The 20,907-nt window shown below is 45.1% G+C and overlaps 3 protein-coding genes across 3 annotated transcripts; all 3 read right to left on the reverse strand.

The window, feature by feature from the left end:
- Positions 1-2,825: 2,825 nt before the first annotated feature.
- ACHE_70693A (uncharacterized protein) lies at positions 2,826-3,335 on the reverse strand (the record flags this gene model as incomplete). Its single annotated transcript, XM_043283054.1, has 1 exon — positions 2,826-3,335. The coding sequence occupies one exon, from the start codon at positions 3,333-3,335 to the stop codon at positions 2,826-2,828; it is 510 nt and encodes a 169-aa protein (XP_043140372.1).
- Positions 3,336-14,473: 11,138 nt separating this feature from the next.
- On the reverse strand, positions 14,474-14,788 carry ACHE_70694A (uncharacterized protein; the record flags this gene model as incomplete). The annotated part of the gene is made up of 1 exon (XM_043283055.1): positions 14,474-14,788. The coding sequence occupies one exon, from the start codon at positions 14,786-14,788 to the stop codon at positions 14,474-14,476; it is 315 nt and encodes a 104-aa protein (XP_043140373.1).
- A 1,206-nt stretch (positions 14,789-15,994) lies between these two features.
- Positions 15,995-18,221, reverse strand: ACHE_70695A (uncharacterized protein; the record flags this gene model as incomplete). Its single annotated transcript, XM_043283056.1, has 3 exons — positions 15,995-16,213; positions 16,264-16,794; positions 16,848-18,221. The coding sequence occupies 3 exons, from the start codon at positions 18,219-18,221 to the stop codon at positions 15,995-15,997; spliced, it is 2,124 nt and encodes a 707-aa protein (XP_043140374.1).
- Between the last annotated feature and the right edge of the window lie 2,686 nt (positions 18,222-20,907).

A 20,907-nucleotide genomic window follows, 5' to 3' on the forward strand; every position in this document is an offset into this window, starting at 1 on the left:
TCCACAGGAGTATATCGAGTTTCAGCACTTGTTCCAACAGCCTGAACAACCTGAACTACCGGACCATGGACCACACGATCATCGAATGCCCCTTATGGAAGGGAAGGAACCAACATGCAAGAAAATATACTCGATGTCAGAAAAAGAGTCAAAGGCATTACGAGAATACATCAACGAACAACTGGAGAAAGGAACAATCCGACCATCAACATCACCAGCAGGACATGGAGTCCTATTCGTTCCAAAAAAGGATGGAAGCTTACGATTATGTGTGGATTATCGACCACTCAATGCCATCACTGTTAAGGACCGACATCCATTACCACGAATTGATGAAATGCAAGATCGAATCAGAGGAGCGAAATGGTTCACAAAACTTGATGTGACAGACGCATACAACCGACTATGAATCGCAAAAGGAGAAGAATGGAAGACAGCCTTTCAAACAAAATACGGGCATTATGAATATTTGGTCATGCCATTTGGGCTTACCAACGCACCAGCATCATTTCAACGATTCATCAATGAGGTATTCGGAGAGTATCTCGATATCTTTGTGATAGCCTACCTTGACGATATTCTGATCTTTTCCAACACCTTTGAAGAACACATGCAGCATGTCAAGAAAGCACTGCAAAAACTTGAGGAAGCAAAGCTACGATTGAAGTTGAAGAAGTGCGAATTCCATGTTCAAGAAACCGAGTTCTTAGGACACTGGATCACTACAGAGGGAATTCAGATGGATAAGAACAAAGTTCAAGCAATCTTGGATTGGCCAGAACTGAAGAACACCAAGGAAGTTCAGCAGTTTACAGGACTTGTGAACTACTACCGACGATTCTTGAAGGACTACTCACAATTCATGACGCCACTGTTCAAATTGTTGAAAAAGGGACAAGAGTTTCAATGGGGACCAGAACAACAACAAGCATTTCAACAAGCCAAGGAAAGAATTGTATCTGCACCATCACTTGTGCAGTTCGACCCAGAAAAGGAAACCACGATTGAAACAGATGCATCAGACTACGCCATTGGTATGAGAATGACTCAACCAGGACCAGATGGAAAACCACGAGCCGTTGCATTCCACTCAAGGAAACTAGTTCAAGCAGAGTTGAACTATGACATCCATGACAAAGAATTGCTAGCTATAGTGGTAGCATTCAAGACTTGGAGAGTTTATTTGGAAGGAGCACAACACACTGTACTTGTGAAGACAGATCACAAGAACCTGACCTTCTTCACGACAACCAAAGAGTTGACCCGAAGACAGGCCAGATGGGCTGAAGTACTATCGCAATATGACTTCAAGATCATCCACTGCAAAGGAAATGAGAATGGACAGGCAGACGCACTCAGTCGACGACCAGACTATGAGATCAAAGACCGAACAATCAATCCAGCGATATTGAAAACCAACGAAGATGGAACCATCAGCTATAACCACCAGGTGTTAGCAGCAACAATGCATACTTCAAACGAACCTTTGGAAAAGAAAATTGTTGAAGAAACACAAAAAGACAAAATGATCCAGGATATGATTGAAAACTCAGCAGAAAATGACAAATTGACCACTGATGACAATGGATTAGTGTACTTGCACAATCTCATCTATGTGCCAAAAAGCATGAGAAATGAGATCATCAGCATGCACCATGACACTCCACTCCACGGACATTTGGGAACAGAGAAAACAGCTGAACAAATCATGAGAAACTACTACTTCCCAAACACACGAAAAGTTGTTCAAGAATATGTGAAGAACTGTGAAACTTGCATCCGCGACAAGGCAGCAAGACATCAACCCTACGGAAAAATGCAATCCCCAGATGCTCCAACACATCCATGGGAATGGGTTACCATCGACTTCATCACACAGTTACCGACATCACAAGGATATGACTCGATCACAGTCATCACAGACCGAATGACCAAATACATCCATTTGGTACCAGCCAAAGGAACCATGACCGCAGCAGATATGGCACAGATATTCCTGAAGCATGTCATTACCAACCACGGAATGCCTCAAAAGATCACATCAGACAGAGACAAGCTGTTCACCTCGAAATTCTGGACGACACTCACGAACTTGATGGGTATAGAACACCGCCTCACCACAGCCTACCACCCACAAGCAAATGGTCAAACTGAACGAACCAACCAAACAATTGAGCAATACCTACGGCACTACATCAACTATGAACAAGATGATTGGGTTAGATTCCTACCCATGGCACAGTTTGCATACAACAACGCAGAACACTCAACACTCAAAGTGACGCCATTTTACGCCAATTATGGATACCACCCAGTGCTATATGAAAAACCACGACCACAGGAGTCCACATCAGAAGCGGCAAATGAGACAGTTCAAAAGCTGAAGAACTTACACCACCAACTGTCAAGAGATATTGACTTCATGAACCTACGAGCGGCTATATATTACGACAAGCACCATGGAGAGGGACCTACCTTGAAGAGGGGGGAGAAAGTATTCCTGCTCCGCAGAAATATCAAAACGAAACGACCAAGTCAAAAGCTCGATCACCAGAAGATTGGACCTTTCACCATTGAAGAAAAAACAGGACCAGTGAATTACCGCTTGAAACTACCAAAATCAATGAAGCGCATACACCCAGTATTTCACATCTCGCTATTGGAACCAGCACCAAAAAACGCCACACCAACAGAAAACATCGAAATCGAAAGCGATGATGATGAATATGAAGTTGAACGAATTCTGGATTACCGACAAGTCAATGGACGACCATGTTACCTGATCAAATGGAAAGGGTACGATACCTCTGAGAACACATGGGAACCTATTGCGAACTTGACTGGTTGCCACCAGTTGGTGAAGGAATACCACCAGCAACAGCAGAGTCGAAGTTCTCCCAGAAGGAAGGGGAATTCATCATCTGAGCCAAACTAGGATCATCAGACGCTGGTGCTAGTTGAGTGTCATACTCAACATCCTCTCCTTGTTTCTGAAGTTTCCCTTGTTCTTCATGAGTTCTCTTTTCTTCTCTTTCTAGTTCTTCCAATTCTTCAATCGCTTGGAATTCATGAGAAATAAATTCATTCGCACGCTCCCTAAGCAAACGCTCTTGCTTTCGCAACCGAAGGAGTTTCGCCAGAAGAGCCTCTTCTTCATCTTTGATGGAATGCTGAGCACGAACAAGACGACGCCATTCAGCATCAGAATAGGAAGGTTTCATTTCAACACAACGCGAACGACCGCCTTCCTTAACACACTCGCTACAACGATCGGAATCATCGGATTTGACGCAGGTTTTACCCAGACGAGCACACCGAGTACAAGAAAAAACCATAGCAAAACCGTTATCGGAAATCTTGCGCAACAATTTGTTCTTTCGGGCAGAAGAGGATTTGGTTTTGGAAACCCTGGATGACATGTTGAAATCAGCAAAGGATAAGAAAAAGTTGGGCAGCCAGGTGCTTACCAGTAGGATGCTGCAGCTTTATGACTTTCGAGGACGAAAGCCTGAAAGAGGGGGAGGTAATGTTACAGACCTTGTCGTTGTCGGAATATAGAGGTTCCTTACCGAACAATACCAACTGATGCCTGGTTGATGCCTGATTTATGTATCATCTGAACAGGCAGATCATTCATTCTTTTACCCAGTTAGCTGCTCTATTCACTACTAGGGCTCACAAGATCGCTTAATTAGGTCTACTAGATGGATATTCGCCTTATATAGTGTTCTAGATAGATCACGGCTAGAGAATCAGAGACCTTACCCTTATACGCCCGATACGTACTTTCGACCCTGACTAAGCCTTTGATTTCGACAGTTATGAGCCCGGATTGCCTCTAGAAAGTCGTTGAGAGCATATAAAACAGCTATAGGAAGTCTCCTACGCATATAGACGTCTTCCTGCGACCGCCGTACCGCTACCCCTGAACACATTCGGAAATCGCCTATTGAACTACACAACGCTGCGTGTTGTTCAAACGCCTGGATAGCAAACCGCTTCATTGCTACCCATTCGCTGCGAAGCTCTTAGCTTATAGAGCTTCATCCTGCTCCGAATACCCTCAGAGGGAACGCATCAGCACTTGCCTACGCTTCCACAATGTCCGAATACGCCAAGGTCTCCATCGTGCTGGCTAAGCCAGGCGATTGGTGGTTCTGGATAAAGCAAGTGGAAGATATAGCCACTGCCCGAAACATCTGGACGTATGTAAATCCAGATGGAAATACGCCTGAGCCTCAGCCTCCTACTCCACCTAGACCCCAAGACCTGGGAGCTGAAAATCTTCGTCAGCTTCATGATCAAGGCATAATGGATCTTTGGAGGGAATACCAACGCCAGTATGACTTCGACCTCCGACGCCATGATAAAAGTCGCAAAGACTTCTTAGCCCTTCGTACCACTATTCTTGAATCTATCCCTAGCAACCACAGATTGGGACTGGATTCAAACCTGTCTATCCGAGAGATCATTAGGACACTGCGTTCTAGTTTCCAACAGTCTGTGCAATCCCGATTCCTGGAGCTAAACCAGAAGTACGAGCTCCTCAAAGCGCCGAACAAGAATAAGTCAGTTGAAAAATGGTTTCAAGAATGGAGGGATTTCCTCACTGATGCAAGGAATTGTCCTAATTACGCTGTTAACAAGATGCAAGCCTTGATCCACTTCCACAGCGCTATTCAACCAATCATGCCTATGTTCGCCGCAATTAGGAGTGCCGCAACTATCAACTGCTCTGAGGATCAGATAGATTTATCAAACGAGATCCACCAGTTTGAGCAACAATATGCCATCCATAAGGCCCAATTCCCGAAACAGCACAACGCATTTGGTATTTTCCAGGGTCACTCTGAAGGAAACGGATCATCAAACAGCAAGGCTTCTAAACGCGCTGATAAACGGACCAACTGCTTATGTGGTGCCAACCACCGCTTCACTGGCTGCCCATACGTGAATCCTGCCTCAAGACCTGCTGGATGGACTCCTGATCCAGCTACACAAGCCAAATTCAATCAACCTAAGCACCCAGCACTTCAGGCTGCTTTGGATCATGCCCTTCAAGAGACTGGTAATAGTCAACTGCCTACTCCTGCACCCGCGCCGCAAGCAGGACCGCCACAAGGAAAAGTACATACATTAGCCCTCCATACCTCGCTTACTATTCCATCTTCATCTGTCTACGAACTCCGAGATAGCTGGATTGCAGATACAGGATCTGATGCGCATGTGTGCAACAATCTGAGCCGTTTTCAACATCTAGAGGAAGCTATGGATGGAAGTGTATTGCGATTTGGAAACAGTATGACGCCAATTTTGGGCTTTGGGACTGTTCTAATTTACGGAACTCTTCCTGAAGGCCAAGTGACGTTGAGACTGCAGGATGTCGCCTATGTGCCTGGCCTTCATACCAACACTGTATCCATGTACAAGGCAAAACAAGCAGGAATTTATTTGAATGGTAGACTCAATTGCCTTGAGGATGGCCAGGGCCAAATGATCTGTCAGCTGCATTCAAAGTATGCCCAAGATGTGATTGAATACAACCCACGAAGCCCTGCTGATGAGGCTCCTATCACTGCAAACACCTTCGCGACCGCCAAAGAAAGAAGTTCTAAGAAGTCAGAACTTCCTCCGCATTCAACTGCTGATGCTGAGCTATGGCATGCACGTTTAGCTCATGCAGGAACTGCTGCAGTTGATCACCTCACTGCTGCTACCGAGGGGGTCTCATTACCCCCATGTCGTCATAAAAATGTCTCTGCAAAGTGTGAAACATGCAACCTCGCTAAATCACAACGCCAGATCTCAAGAAGGTCTATTCCGCCAGCAAATGCTCCATGGGAGAAGGTCTATTTTGACTTCTTCAGCAACTCTCCTACTGCTTACAATGGAGATCGCTTTTGTCTGCACTTTATATGCAGCGCCACTGGTTGGCATATAGCTGTCACTATGCCAAACAAAGATCAAGTTCGCCTAATCAGAGCCTTTAAAGGATTGGTTCATTGGGCAAAGACACAGCTAAACACCACAGTCAAGGTTTTCTTCTCCGATAATGATGCTACTCTTGGCCTTGATTATGCCCTCTTTGCACAAAATGAAGGGATTCAGATTCTTCACTCAGCCCGCTATGCTGATTCGCAGCATGGCAAGCCTGAGAGAGCTGGGGGGTGATTCTCATGAAGATGAGAGCCATGATGATTGCTGCTAGATTGCCCGAAGTGCTTTGGCCGCTCGCTGTGCAGGCTGCCACATATCTAATAAACCGAACACCTGCATGGATCGCCACCACTGATGGATCGCATGTTTGGACGACGCCACATGAACGCATGCTAGGCACAAAGCCAAATATAGCCAATCTTCGAGTTTTTGGGTGCCGTGCCTATGTCAGGGATGCACGGGTTCCCCAAGGTAGAAAGATGGCTCCTCGAGCCTGGATTGGCTACCTTGTTGGATTTATAGCTTCCAACATATGGCAGATATGGAGTCCACGCCATCAAGAGGTCTTCAATGAGCGAGATGTCGTCTTCGATGAATCTTTGTTTTTTGATCCAGATCTACCACCACCACAGGATATACCAGTTAACCTGCCACCGCAGGTAGTTGAGACGATTCAACTACCACCCGCTGTTCAAGAAGCCGATGCCGAGTTGGATGCTGAACCAACTTTTGATGATTTGTATGAAGGAAATCGCGAGACACGTCCTTCTATTCCACATACTGATTCACACACTGAACCGACTGTACATGCTGAATCCAATGAGGATTCATCTGACCCGAAATTGGATCACCATGATGTGTCACAGCTGCTTATGACACCAGATCATACGCCAATGCCTGATTCTCCACGGAATGATAGCCGAGTGGAAATTCCAGGCGCCTTTGGAGATTCATTGCCGACCTCACCTGAACCTGCTCAAATGGACGCTTTCTTCATCCCATCACCCAGCGATAGGGGTCCGCCTGATGGTGATGACGCTGATCCTGATGATGCAGCAGCACAACTGTCTTCTGAACTTGAAGAAAGCAGCAACCCACCAGCTGCTGTGGGGGGTGAAGTAGATCAGACAGATCAGCCTAGCCGAGGTCAAAACACTGCACCGCGAGCTAATGAGATCTCTGCGGATTTCAATCCCGGATCTATCGTCACCGGAAAGCGCAAGAGGAATCCAGTGGTCCGTGATGTCTTTGCTATGTGCCAGGGTTTCTCACTAGGATGGGAGAAAACACCAAGGCCCTTGAATTTGATGGATTCATTTTCAGATTCTATCCCGACAATTCGACTCCATCGCAAAGACCTGCCTGACGCTCCGAGGAATTATCGAGAAATGACAAAGAATCCGCTCAGCAAATGGTTCATTGATGCGATGGAATTGGAATTGAAGACACTAGAAGACAAGGGAACCTGGACCAAAGTACGAAGACCACATGACGCCTATGTGATCCCAACCATATGGGTATATGCATATAAATTTGATGATGAGGGGTTCCTTAAGAAAGTCAAAGCACGATTGTGTGTGCAAGGAAACAAGCAAGTGCTTACACATGCTGAGACTAGGGCTGCTACCCTAGCTGCCCGCTGCTTCCGAACCTTGATGGCACTCACTGCCGCATTTGGCCTGGATATGAAGCAGTTTGACGCCATCAATGCCTTTGTTAATAGCCGATTGGATGAGATGGTTTATGTGGAGATGCCACCTGGTAGATCACAACCTGGCTATGCTTTACAATTGCTTCGAGCTCTATACGGACTCCGTCGATCTCCACGATTATGGCAAAACGAATTGACCCAAACCTTACGCCAGATCGGACTAGAACCAGTCAATGAAGAACCATGCTTGTTTACAGGAAATGGAGTTATTCTATTGGTCTATGTTGACGATCTACTGTTTGTCTACCATCCAGACAAGACACAGGAAGCAGAACGAATCGCCTCTGCCTTGCAGGCACGATATGAGCTCCGCTATGAAGGAGAAGGCGATGTCTTCTTAGGCGTTAGGATTATCCAAGACCGGGTCAACCAAGTGGTTCATCTGAGCAATACTGACTATATAAAGAAGATTGTCAGTCGCTTCCATATGGAGGACAAACACGCCTTAACGCCTGCCGTCAAAGCGCTCACAACCTATAATGGCACTGCTTCTCTGAAAGATATACATCATTACCAACAAAAGATTGGATCAATCAACTATGCTGCGATAGCTACTCGTCCTGATGTTGCAAAGATAGCATCGCACTTGGCAACATTCATGACAAACCCTGGACCGGAGCACTTTGAGGCCGCTAACCGAGTCCTAGCCTATCTCAATTACACACAGAAAGTGGGAATCAAGTATTCAGCTACTGTGAATAGAGATGCCACTGATCCATCCGAATGCTTTGTTAACTCAAGTGACGCTGCTTTTGGTGATCATTCAGACCGTCATAGTTCTGAAGGCTATCTAGCCACCCTATATGGGGGTCCAATTGATTGGAGAGCATCCAAGCAAAAGACGATTACTACATCATCTACTGAAGCTGAACTCCTTGCTATTTCAGAAGCCGGCAAGACTTTGCAATGGTGGAAGCGCTTATTCAATGCCATTGGATTTGATCCCAAACATCAGCTATCTATCAAATGCGACAATATGCAGACTATTCGAATCCTTTGCAAGGATGATCCAGCCATTCAGACGAAGCTACGCCATGTTGATATTCATCAACACTGGCTCCGTCAAGAAACCCAGTCAAAACGCGTCCTCATTGATTGGATTCCAACCTCTCGTATGCCCGCTGATGGCCTGACGAAGATCATGACCGGCCAGCGATTTCACAACTTCATTCGATTGCTTGGGCTTACTGAATTCGTCTAAAACAGCCTGGCTTAGCAGCCAGCCTGGGGGGTGTGTCGGAATATAGAGGTTCCTTACCGAACAATACCAACTGATGCCTGGTTGATGCCTGATTTATGTATCATCTGAACAGGCAGATCATTCATTCTTTTACCCAGTTAGCTGCTCTATTCACTACTAGGGCTCACAAGATCGCTTAATTAGGTCTACTAGATGGATATTCGCCTTATATAGTGTTCTAGATAGATCACGGCTAGAGAATCAGAGACCTTACCCTTATACGCCCGATACGTACTTTCGACCCTGACTAAGCCTTTGATTTCGACAGTCGTATCAGCCTCACGTGATGATACCAGGTTAGGAGGGAATCATTGGATAACAGTTATTAGTGGATATGCAGGAGAGAACAGGGATCAGACTGATATTTGACGGCCATGTCACGTGATCGGCATATCAGTGATATGTTTCCGCATAGCGATGATATGAAACAACATAGCAGGGCTACGAAATACCATATCAGTGATATGAAGCGACAGATCACTGATATGATCGGAAAGGATATATAAGGACGCTCACTCATGTACTTAGTTTAGTCCTTCGCGATCAATACAAGTCATTCAGCATTGGTTACCTTCTAGTTTCTGACTCGTCCGCACTTAACCAACAACCCAGTATACGTACTCGGTTGGCCTTGTTTCTCTATTCGTTACCTTTACTGTTTCTACTTGTTGAATATCTTACGGAGCCTGGAGGGGGCGACATACCCATCAACGCATACGACATACCGGACCGGACCCGGAGGGGCATTGAGCATACGATCACTTGGGAGGCACTTAGGGTAAGTGTCCAGTCTCGAAATACAACTAACTAGAACCCTAGGTACGATACGAGAGAAGCCAGGTTGTGACACCTTGGTGGAAAAGAACTGAAGCTTGTTTGATGGAGCCATAATTGTGCTAATTGCAAAGATATCACCATGAAGCTCGTTGTCTGTATTACCATAGTAGTCAGAAAGCTTAGACCGTGCTGCTTCTAGTGCATCAAGCATTGTCTTCTTCCAGGGGACTTTCTTGCGCTGAAGCTGCTGTATAGATGCCTCAAGGTGGTCAAACAGCTTATTGTAAATGCCAAAGATCAGATGAACAGTAACATCCTTTGTCTTTGAAAGGGCAGTGGTGAATTGAAAGAAAGGCTGGGTAACCCAAAGAAGATACTCAATTTGGCGCCATTCTTCCTTATTGAGCTTGAAATGGAGATATTGATGCATCATACAGTATTCATCAAAAATAGGCTGCAGTTGTTTGGCACGGCGAAGCATCAAAAATGTAGAATTCCAGCGTGTACGAACATCCTGGTAAGGAACAAGCTTTGGCTGTTTGGTCTGAAGATCTAGGAATGCTTCCTGGCGCTGTGGACTTGCATTGATAAAAATAGCAAGGCTCCGAACCTTTCAATACTGTTAGTAGTTATTAGTGATTAGGGTAGAGGATAAGGGCATATTATACCTTGTTTAATGTGTCTGCAATCTCCCTTGTCTGATACCTTGTATGAAGGGAGTGTGTACATGCATCTGACCATTCTGTCTCTGTTTGTAACGGGCTAGGCCCGAAAGGCACCTCGAACCATAAATGGTTCTCGATTGAAGCTATTCACAAGAGCGTGCCGAAGTCAGGTGATCGTAGATCACCTGATCACGAGTACATAAATCCACCGCCAGCGTGTCTTTCTTTCTTTCTTTCTTTCCTTTCCCCAACGAGTTCTTTTGTACATATCTATATATTAGATAGCAAGGCTTCGGCCCATTACACTGTTGTATCATTGACTGGGCTTGCTTTCATTTTTCCAAGGAGCTGATTCAAGCTCAGCTGAATAACATGTGCAATGCATGGAACCCGGATAATAATGGTATCACTATTAAGATCTTGTGCCTGAACAGATGCTTGAATGCTTGACATCATGGTGTTATTGTTGGATGCATTATCAGTTGTGATTGATAGCACACGGTCAGTGACATTATGCTCCTGGAGAATATTGAAGAGGACTGAGCTTAGATTACTGCCAGTATGGGTTCCATAAAGCGGCTCAAAGCCAAGAAGGATCTCACAGTAGTGTTACAGAACCCAACGTATCAGCCTCACGTGACGGTATGGGGTCAAGACAGAATCATTGGATATCAGTTCATGAGAGAATGGCGCAGGAAGGACTAGGATAGTCGCACGGAAAACCGGGATCGGGATGATAATCAGCGACCATATCACGTGACTGTATACCGTCCTGACTACTTGGAAAAGTATACCGCTGAGTATATGAAGTACGACGCACTGATTGGCTATACTCTGGATATACCTCTTGAAGGTAGAAGGATAGTATATGGAGGAAAGATATATAAGGACGCTCATTCATGTACTTAGCTTAGCTCTTCGCGATCAATCTAGTTAATCAAGCATTGGTTAGTGGTTACCTTCTAGTTTCTGACTCGTCCGCACTTAACCAACAACCCAGTATACGTACTCGGTTGGCCTTGTTTCTCTATTCGTTACCTTTATCGTTTCTATTTGTTGATTATCTTACGGAGCCTGGAGGGGGCGATATACCCATCAACGCATACGACATACCGAACCGGACCCGGAGGGGCATTGAGCATACGATTACTTGGAAGACACTTAGGGTAAGTGTCCAGTCTCGAAATATAACTAACTAGAACCCTAGGTACGATACGAGAGAAGCCAGGTTGTGACAAGTAGTTCCATTCCTGATCAATAAAATAGCCAGTGATTGCCATAAATGCTTGGCAAAAGGGAGATGTCCAGCAGTCAAGTGCAATTGAAAGCTTCCCTCCTGGTGGAAGCCTCTGGAGCAGCTTTTGTTGTTGTTCTTTAACCATTGTGTGTAGATGGCGTCGAATAGTTGTGGTAGAAGGGATATCTGGTCTTGATGGGGCGAGCTGTGCAAGTTCAACAAGGTCCTTAAATTCAGGATGCTCAACAATACAGAAGGGAAGCCGTGCAATAGTGATGAAATTAAGCAGCTTTTCCATCCATAAATCTGGGGTAAACACTCTCTTGGTGGATAAATGTGACTAGAAATTATTAACATTATTAGTGTTCTTAAAGTAAGAATTATATCAGCACTTAGCACTTACTGAGTCCTGTAGAAGCTGATCAACACCTCGCTTTCTTGGTATTAGACTGCGACAGCCAGATCCTTTGAGGTGTGCTTGCATTGGAGATGATCCTGCACGGCGATGATGTGGGTGAACAAGGATATTATGACAGCGTTTACACATGACCTTTGGCTCGCCAGTCTTTTCATGTGCAACTTGTTCAAATTGCTCCCAGCATTTGGATGATTTTCTACCATCCCAATGTATTGTATTCCTCACGTCCCTCTTTGATCCAAAGTCTGTTTTTAACCACCATTCAACAAAGTCGCTCTTTGCCATATTGCTGTAAAGAATCCAATTCTGGCGGAATTTAGGACCAACCCGAGCAAGAGTATCAGGAGCACAAGGTCGTGGTGGTGGAAAAGTGAAGTCTGAATCAGGAGCAGAAAGAATGGTTTGCTGACTATCAGAGAATGGTTTGTATAATGTCTGATTGAAGAAAGTCAGAATCATAGAAAGAATCAGAAAACTGAGACTGTTGGTTTTGTGACATATTGAAAAATGTGTAAATAGGAAACTATCACTGAGCCAAATGTGAGGGACTTACAGAAAGATTTAAACATGGAGCCAGGAGACATTGACTATTGCAGGGAGTTACATGTAGAATAGATAGATCTATTATTACGGAGCACCACTCTATATTATGATAGGTTTAAACGAACACTAGTGCGGATATGATATGGATATCCTTGGATTATCCGCATGATAACTTATCCGTTAATTTGTCACGGTGCTAGCCCGTGATATATGCACGTGACCGGGCACGTGACCCACAGAGTTATCTATCTGCGCCAACGCGATCCTGTTGCAGCTCTTCGAGCTGCGTCTTGTCTATGAACCTGTAGATAGCCTGACCTGTAGCTTAATCTGTTCGTCAATTCCTACCATATTCCTGCACCTGACCCCGCACCCTGACATAATTATCCATATCCATGTAGATCCGCAAAGTTCATGATAAAATCATCAAGTCCCCGTTTTCCTGATTTTCCAACAATTACATATAGAACTATATGGATTGGACATTGAAAGTATATAAAAATCAGCTCCTGCTATTGCTTGATATCATAATTCAGGCAAATGTTCCCCTAAATCAATCTTCACGACAGTTGTTCTCTTGGTAGAGGATACACCTATACACTCCAGCAGTAAATATATATTTTCGCCTGTAACACCCAAGGTCTGCTTTTAATATCTAAATTATTAGTAGCTAGCACCACTTTACTTGTAATTTGAGATACTAGAAATACTATAAATACAGAAGGTCTAATATACTTGAACATTTTCTGAAATTTCATAAGGACGACAATGGAAAAATGCCAACTGACCCTATTACAATCAGAACAGGCGTAAATAACTGATAGTTATTTACGAATCTGAATCAGCGAGTTATGCATCACATGACAGCCTGAATGTAGTTAATTTAGCGAGAATTGTGCAAATGCGGATACCATGCGGATATCCACATCCTATCCGCGCGGATTTGGATGTGGATACCAAAGTGGTATCCGCGGATGAGGATATGTCGCAGTCTATACCCGATCCTCGACGTAAAATAGAAACACACACACACACTATGCTCCCATCGACCCCCACTGGCACAAAACAACGCATGTCTCTCCTGAGACATAACTGCCTCGTCCGTGATCGCCATCGATGCGTTGTGAGTCGAAAATTTGATATAGTGGAGGCTAGAAGGCGTCTTAGCAAAGGAAAAAAAACACACTCTTTAAGGATGACGACGGAAAGCTCCTTGAGTCGGAACCACATGGCAATTTTCAGTACCTGAAAGTAACCCATATACTACCTCATTGCCTAACGAAGGTTGCTTCAGGGGATGGGCATCCGAGTGATTGCTTTCACAAGCTCATCTCGCTTCATATAGTCGTGAACTCCCGTGTGACTGTAGATTTCATTCTCTATATCCTCCAGTGCGTTGTATGATCTCCGTCCAGGGAAATATCCGCTCGGAATTGTTGTTGCTATCCGATAAGATGGGCATGCGAATATGACATTACGTTCAGGCCCTCCGCCTAACAACATCACGAAACTTCCAAACTTTCCTGATATATATAATAAGTACCGATTGGAATCTTAGCCGATAGCTCCAGCACCCGCCATTTTGATCCAGTCATGTCCTTGGTTGTTGAAGCTTACGACTATTGCATCGCGCGCTCTATGTTCAGTTCTGATTCAATCGCCGCCGTCTTATAACCAAGACGGTAAAACCAAAATGGATCCTACCCGTGGAAGAAGCTCCATATACTCTAACATTGGTGCAAGGCTATACAGTATGGAACATGGGATAGAGCCTGGAGTCTTAGGATAGCATGCGTAATATACAGAGTATAAGTTTGATTCCTCCCGTATGGTATCTATTTGCCGTGTTTTGTGGGTATGTAGCTTGTCCAAGTACAATTCATTGGGCATTTAAGTTACATGGAATATATAATTGACTAATAAATGCTGAAGCCCAGTTTGACTATCACATGGGCATTTTAACGAATGGTCCTTGGCCGCCTTGGAAGTAGCTCTCTCGTTGAAGTCCCAGTTTCAAAACTTCCACCATGGTGACAATTTTATCCATTTCCTCAGATAGGCAGCCAATAGCAGTGGCAACCTGATCAGTTTTTGCATTAAGGCTGTCGACCGCCAGAGACAAGCTGGCCACTTTCACACGTAGGCTTTCAATGGCAGGTGCCATGTTCTTGACAGTGGAAGAAAGCCTTTCAACTATGGCCGAAAGGGCCTTAATGTCTGTAAGAAGCCTGTCGATCCCTGAATGAAGCTTCCCCGCCATTGATGCTCATTTTCAGCCTCACTACTCTTGTATTAGCCATCATAAACATAAAAAAATGCTTGCCAGTTGGCATGATATGCATTTGCCAGGACTTGGACTCACCCGTTCTTTCCCACACCCAGATATGTGTTCATACGGGAGTTATGTTTATGTTCAGACATAGCAATTCAGTTTAGCTGAAAGATTGCAAAACTGGGAAAGGAAAGGGATAGGGAAGCAAGAGAAAAAAATGAGGCTTCTTATTCTTTGAAAACTGATATGAGATATATGACAAGCAGCTAAACTAAGTGATTGGGATAGCTTTATATAGCATTAGCACGCCAACAAAAGCCAATAGTAGTCATTATAATTGATAACGACATCACAACAAAGAAAACGACCCAGGCATATTCTCCGATCTGCTTTCAGCCAATCAATGGACTGTTTCTATTTCGAATGATACACCATGGTTCAGGCTAGACGCTTTTTATTACTTTAAGATAACTGTTGGAACTCTGTTGACTTTGACTGGTGTGTCCTCTCTCGTTAAAGTTTGGTCAGTATTGCTTGTGACTTGGCTTGTTCGTGTTGGGTTCCTTTCCAAGAAATACGGAAGCACCGTTATACAGCAATGCCAAGAACCACCACTTGCCGTCACCATTTGGGAACTGGACCCGTTATCTAGGCACGGTACTTTGTAACAACTGTGATAGACAAGGAACTCCACTCGGGGCGCGCGGAGAAAAGGTTCCTTCTGTGGACTGTGGACATCAGGATTCAGGAGTCCAACACAAAGAGCTTTGTGGGGCCGGTGGGGCCGGAAAGATTCGTGCCAGCCACCCACACTAGATAGGAAAGACTGCCGATTAGATCTAGCCACTGCGGATAAATTTGGAATTGATCCTTTGGATTTTGAAAGACTACTATGAAAGAAACTTGATGACGCTCCCGGTGCCGGTTTCAAGGCAGGGATACTATATTCATGAGCAAAGGAATATTTGAACCCGACTGGGGATGTGGAAGGCTATGTTTGATACATTCCAAGACCGGTCCAGTCATTTAATGGCGACCAACGTGTGTAAGATGGAAATTCCACAAGTACATTGTTCTTAAAACAGACTGGAAGGATAGAAAACTAATGCAGAAAGTCGCTCCCGCATTCGCGTAACGGAGGGGGAAAACCGAGGATGGGAAAAAACCCCGCCGGAGCAATAGATACAAGCTAAATCAACGCAATTCACGAAGGCTGTCCTCTAATGCCTCTTGTAGTTGACTTGCCTCAACTCGACGCTTACTAAGCTTAGATGACTCGGCAGCCAAGCAGAATAGATCTTCATCTGAATAGCTACTGACCGTCATCGGATTGAATACATTTGGAAGCTTAGCAAGAATGTGCCTCTCGATAACCTGGCGACAGACATTATCGACGAAGGTTTTCATAGCGACCTGGCAAATTGTCAATACAAGTAGTGGTAATATCCGGAGAGAAAGCAAACCTTATAGTAGGCATCTAGATCAATTTCTGCTTCGTAGCACGCCCGAACCTCCATATCAACGATGACACCATGGTTTTGGAGAGACGCCATAAGCCGACTGATCTCAATGGACGAGTTGCTTACGTGAAAGCGACCATTCCAGTCTTCGTTGATAGCGTTATTTAGCGATGTGCCAAGGTCTTGCTTCGAACGGTTGTTGCGCGCCTCTTGGACGTTATCCGTGTAGTAATGGTCGTATGTAATCGGACATCCAGCCTCGTCATCTAGCAACTTGCCCAATTCATTAAATGCGCACTTGACATTCTCATCCAATGTCGCAATGACACGTCGACAAATGTTTTCCCGGGCATTGGTATCTTTTATTACAAATGCCAAAACTGATTGTACAAATCGAAAAACCAAGTCTGCGATCTTAGTGACATGGTCGCGAGCAATATCACCCCAGCGAGATGACTGCGCATGAAATAATTCACCCAGCAATGCATGGTTATAATTGCCAGGAAGTTCTCGGCCGCGGGTCCGGTCGTATATCTTCAGCAATCAGCAGTTAGCTCTATGTTGTTCGGAAATGACGGTGACCTCACCTTCTTGATCCACGTCGACATTTGCTCCTTGGTCACCAAGATCTGGCCAATCTCTGGGTCAGTGTCTTCTTGATGTTCGGCCGAAACCACTTTGCGTTTCTGTCCATGCTGCCTCATGTAGTTGGCAAATTTCCCGTTTTCCATGTGGATCGCGGCCCGAAGCCGGTGACTCTCCTCTCCGTCATCGACTTCTTCGAAGAATCCGTCTCGGCTACCATATATCCCTTCAACTCCAGCTTTCATGAGATCCTGAACATTTGTAGCAATGCGCGTCAGATATATTCGTATCTGCGGAGGCGAGGTTCGTTCTGTCCCAAGATCCATAAGCTCCTTGCTGATCTCTTGAAGCAATTGACCCACATCCTTTCGAACCTTTGGCAACTCGCGCTCGATGTGTCGGTCGAGGAGGTCTTGCATAAAGACCCGAAGATTGTCTATGCCGACCCGTGAAGGATTGAGTCCAAGGTTATTCCAAGGGGGATTGGCAAAAAACTGCGCCTCCATCTTCCGACGCTCAACCATGGTCATGCCCTTCTCCAAGTCAATAGGTCTAGGATTCTTAAGGAGGAAAAATCCAAGTTTCAATTTCGTTCTATCAGCATTGTTGGCCAATTTTGCAACACGTGATTCGGTACCATCATTGATCAGATCGGGTTTCGTGATAATTCCAACAGTCCGGAGCCCATCCTTGTCAAATCGACGAGCACGTTGAATGATACTCTGGGTATCCACGTCACTGCTTGCGGGGACCACAGCAAGAATGATTGTCCGCGAGTTCTCCAAATATGAATTCACAAGATTGCCGACAAGCTGCACGTCTTCCTCATTCTCAGAGACGGAGATTAGACCAGGCAGGTCAACAAGGGTAAGATGCAAGCCAGTATCCCCGACAACCTCCAAGCGAAGTACATCAGCGGCGAAAGTCGGCGCGTCAGTTGAGTCATTGGCGCCTTGTACACCCATAAGTCTCGCAGCTTCGTCAACGATGCCAGGCAAATTCACAAGATCGTTGATGTCGCGGTGAAAGGCGCTCAACCTGACCTTTTCATCTTCTGCGCGGGACATATGAGGGATTATTGTCGCTGTGTTTCGCTGGTCATTTGGCTCATGACGGAGGATGATTTCCGTGGCAAATCGTGTACAAACACCATCCTGGCGAGGAAATGGAATACCACTGATACCTTCCAAGACGGAGCTTTTTCCTGCTGATTGATCACCACAGACAACCAGCTGCGGAAGCGCGATGTGGTCTCCAACCCCACGGGCACGAACACGGTCAACTTGGTTGAGACGTTCAGATATCCTGGATGACACTAGGCCAAGTCCGCTTCGGACTTGACCACTGTCCAGCGGAATCCAATCTTTTTGTGACATGGTATCCATAGAGATATAACCTTTGCTCGTGCGTTGGAATGATCTTGATGAGAAAGAGACTGGTAAATAATATAAAAAGGGACCTAGCTCTTTATAGACGCGATGAACGGTAGTCATGTCTGAGCCTGGCTTAGCTTTAAGTCATCCAGGATATCTGAACGACTCAATCAAGTTGACCATGTATTAGGGGGATGGAGTCCTCAACCGCAAACGATGAACAAACGACGAACAAACAATGAACAAGCGATGAACAAGCGATGGACGAAAGTGGCTTACAGGAGGATTAAGGGGGAATGTTATTCTATTTATGTTGAAGGAGAACAACATGTGACTAACCAAAACATTGGTGTCATCACCGGCAGTGACAGTTGAGCGCTTCAAATACGAGGACGCCTTACTGACCTGCTCATGCGCTCGCAGAAAGGAACCCTACCACTTCTACTCCTGCCGAGGGGGTCGCAAAACGGCAATTCACCCATGGGGACGCCAGCCGGTAGCCGACATCCTCACCAGGAAGTCAATTTTCACTGCGTATGCAGACTGGCTTAGAAAAAACACGATCCTACACAGCCATCTGCAAACGCCATTAAGATGCCAATTCATCGGACCTGAGTATATAGGCTTACTTCAGATTTCCCCTCTCTTTTCCTTTTTTTCACCCTTTTTGTTTTCTTTTTGCCTATGTCTTTCCATTTTATGTACCTGTTCCGAGCTCTTATTGCTGCTTGACAGCCACGAAAGCCTAAGCAGCCTCCCGTGTGGCGTGCTACCTGTATTTAGATGATAGATAGTGGTTTATCTAGATGACAGGCAGTTCCAATCAGCCCGTCGTGTCCTGCCCCGGGACCAGGGATTTCCCGCTTCCACTTCGAAGGAAGCTTGCAAGCGCCCGACCCTCGACATAGTATAAACACACACACACACACACATATAGGCAATCAAAGCAATCTAATCTCCGCGATATTCAGTCGCGACCGGAAGTACTGGATAACATGGTGTCCAAAAAGGGTTGCAATTGCCCGTTCGGCCGTTCCTCGTTTGCCCTCCAAGAGGAACTATGCAAGGGAGCCGAAACACCGCAGAGACCTATCATCCCTAGTTCCATTAGCAGCAAACAATCGTCTGGTTTGGGATGACCAGGGTGTTGTAAGATTAATCACAAGGCGTCTGTTTTGTAGGCTGGTGCAGTCAGAACAGGGGGCGTACATTCTGAGAAATAAGTGGATGACTGCCAATTCGTCATACGTGGAATGATAGACAGTGGGCACAAAGTACATCAGACAACTCCGCACGAATGAGAATATGACAGCCTAGGCATGGCCGTGTCTTGATAGGAGGCGGCACAGGTGGTAAAGGGCAAGCCGGGCACAGAGGTGCTGAATAGCAGCAAATATACGGATTTGACGACCGCATTTCAGGATTGATGGGACAGCATGCCTGGCACCGAATCTCGAAGCGCTTCAGCTCAAAGTAAAAATGAAAAGATAGAAAACGGTATTCGGTATTCGGGGCCTGTCTATAACAATAATGCGGAGTTGATTTGGTGCAAATTAGAAGCTAAAAGAAATATGGATGTCCCCTTAAACAACATCGAACTTCCGAAAAATGATATCGGGGCAGAGATAATTATATTGTGATAAATGGCCTTGCTCCCCTTCCTTTCCTTTTCTATCATGTGGGTTGCATTGTTCACTTGCGTTAAAGATCTGCGATGATGATCAAGGTCCAACTGGCGAATTAAAAAAATAAAAGAAAAAAAAGCCCAGCTCTGGTAAAGCCAAAGCAATGACAGGACGTTGTTTTAAGAGGGGCATACTTTTTAAAGCTCTACTGTGCATTGTATAAGACAGTCCAACCCACATAGCAATGAGCAAGATCTTTAACATTACCAAACTGTGCTAACATACGACAAACCATGTCCCCTACCGACAAGGTCAAACCTCCCTCTTCTCACACCAGGACCCCCGCTGCGTCCGCAACAGAAGAGCTCACGGTTCAGAGAGCAAAGCAGGTTGAACCTGTGCCGCTACCACATCCTGAAGCTTTCCTGATAGCTTACCTTAAAAGGAGTGACGCAAGAATGCGAAAGTCTCTGCAAGCTTATTGGGAGGACACAAGACGGAACTTACCTTTTACAAATCCCATTATCCAAGGACTTGAAATGTGAACCATTGATAGCGCAGTGGATCACGTCTTATGAAAGACGAAAGAGTCTACGGCCGCGACCCGACAATGTGGGCTATTGATAATAAATTGAAGGAATTGGTAGAGTGTTGATTATATATCTTACGTGATTTTTTCATTTTCTGGGAAAATTGTTTCAACTCTTTCATTCTGCTCTGTCAAAGTTTGATACATGTTACTAAAGGTACTTGAATATATATTATTCATTGTGGCATTTCTACCCTCAGTTGGTAGATTGCCGTATCGTACGATTTCTTGCAAAAGTAGATTTACACAATCCACAATCCTCGGCATTTATACACACTCTAGCGAAATCAGCTTCCGCCCCATATACACATAGTATTTTAGACCAGAGATAGGGGTTCATATTGTGGAAATTACTTTCATTTCATCATTGCCCCCGAGCTCCAGAAGCTGAACATTGTATTTTCCAGCTCTGTCTAAAATTTTGTCGCACGCGGTCTAGAATTGTGAGTTCTTTTGATAATCCATGAAAAACCCA

The sequence above is a fragment of the Aspergillus chevalieri genome, chromosome 7 (genome assembly GCF_016861735.1).
Source record: "Aspergillus chevalieri M1 DNA, chromosome 7, nearly complete sequence".
NCBI lineage: Eukaryota > Fungi > Ascomycota > Eurotiomycetes > Eurotiales > Aspergillaceae > Aspergillus > Aspergillus chevalieri.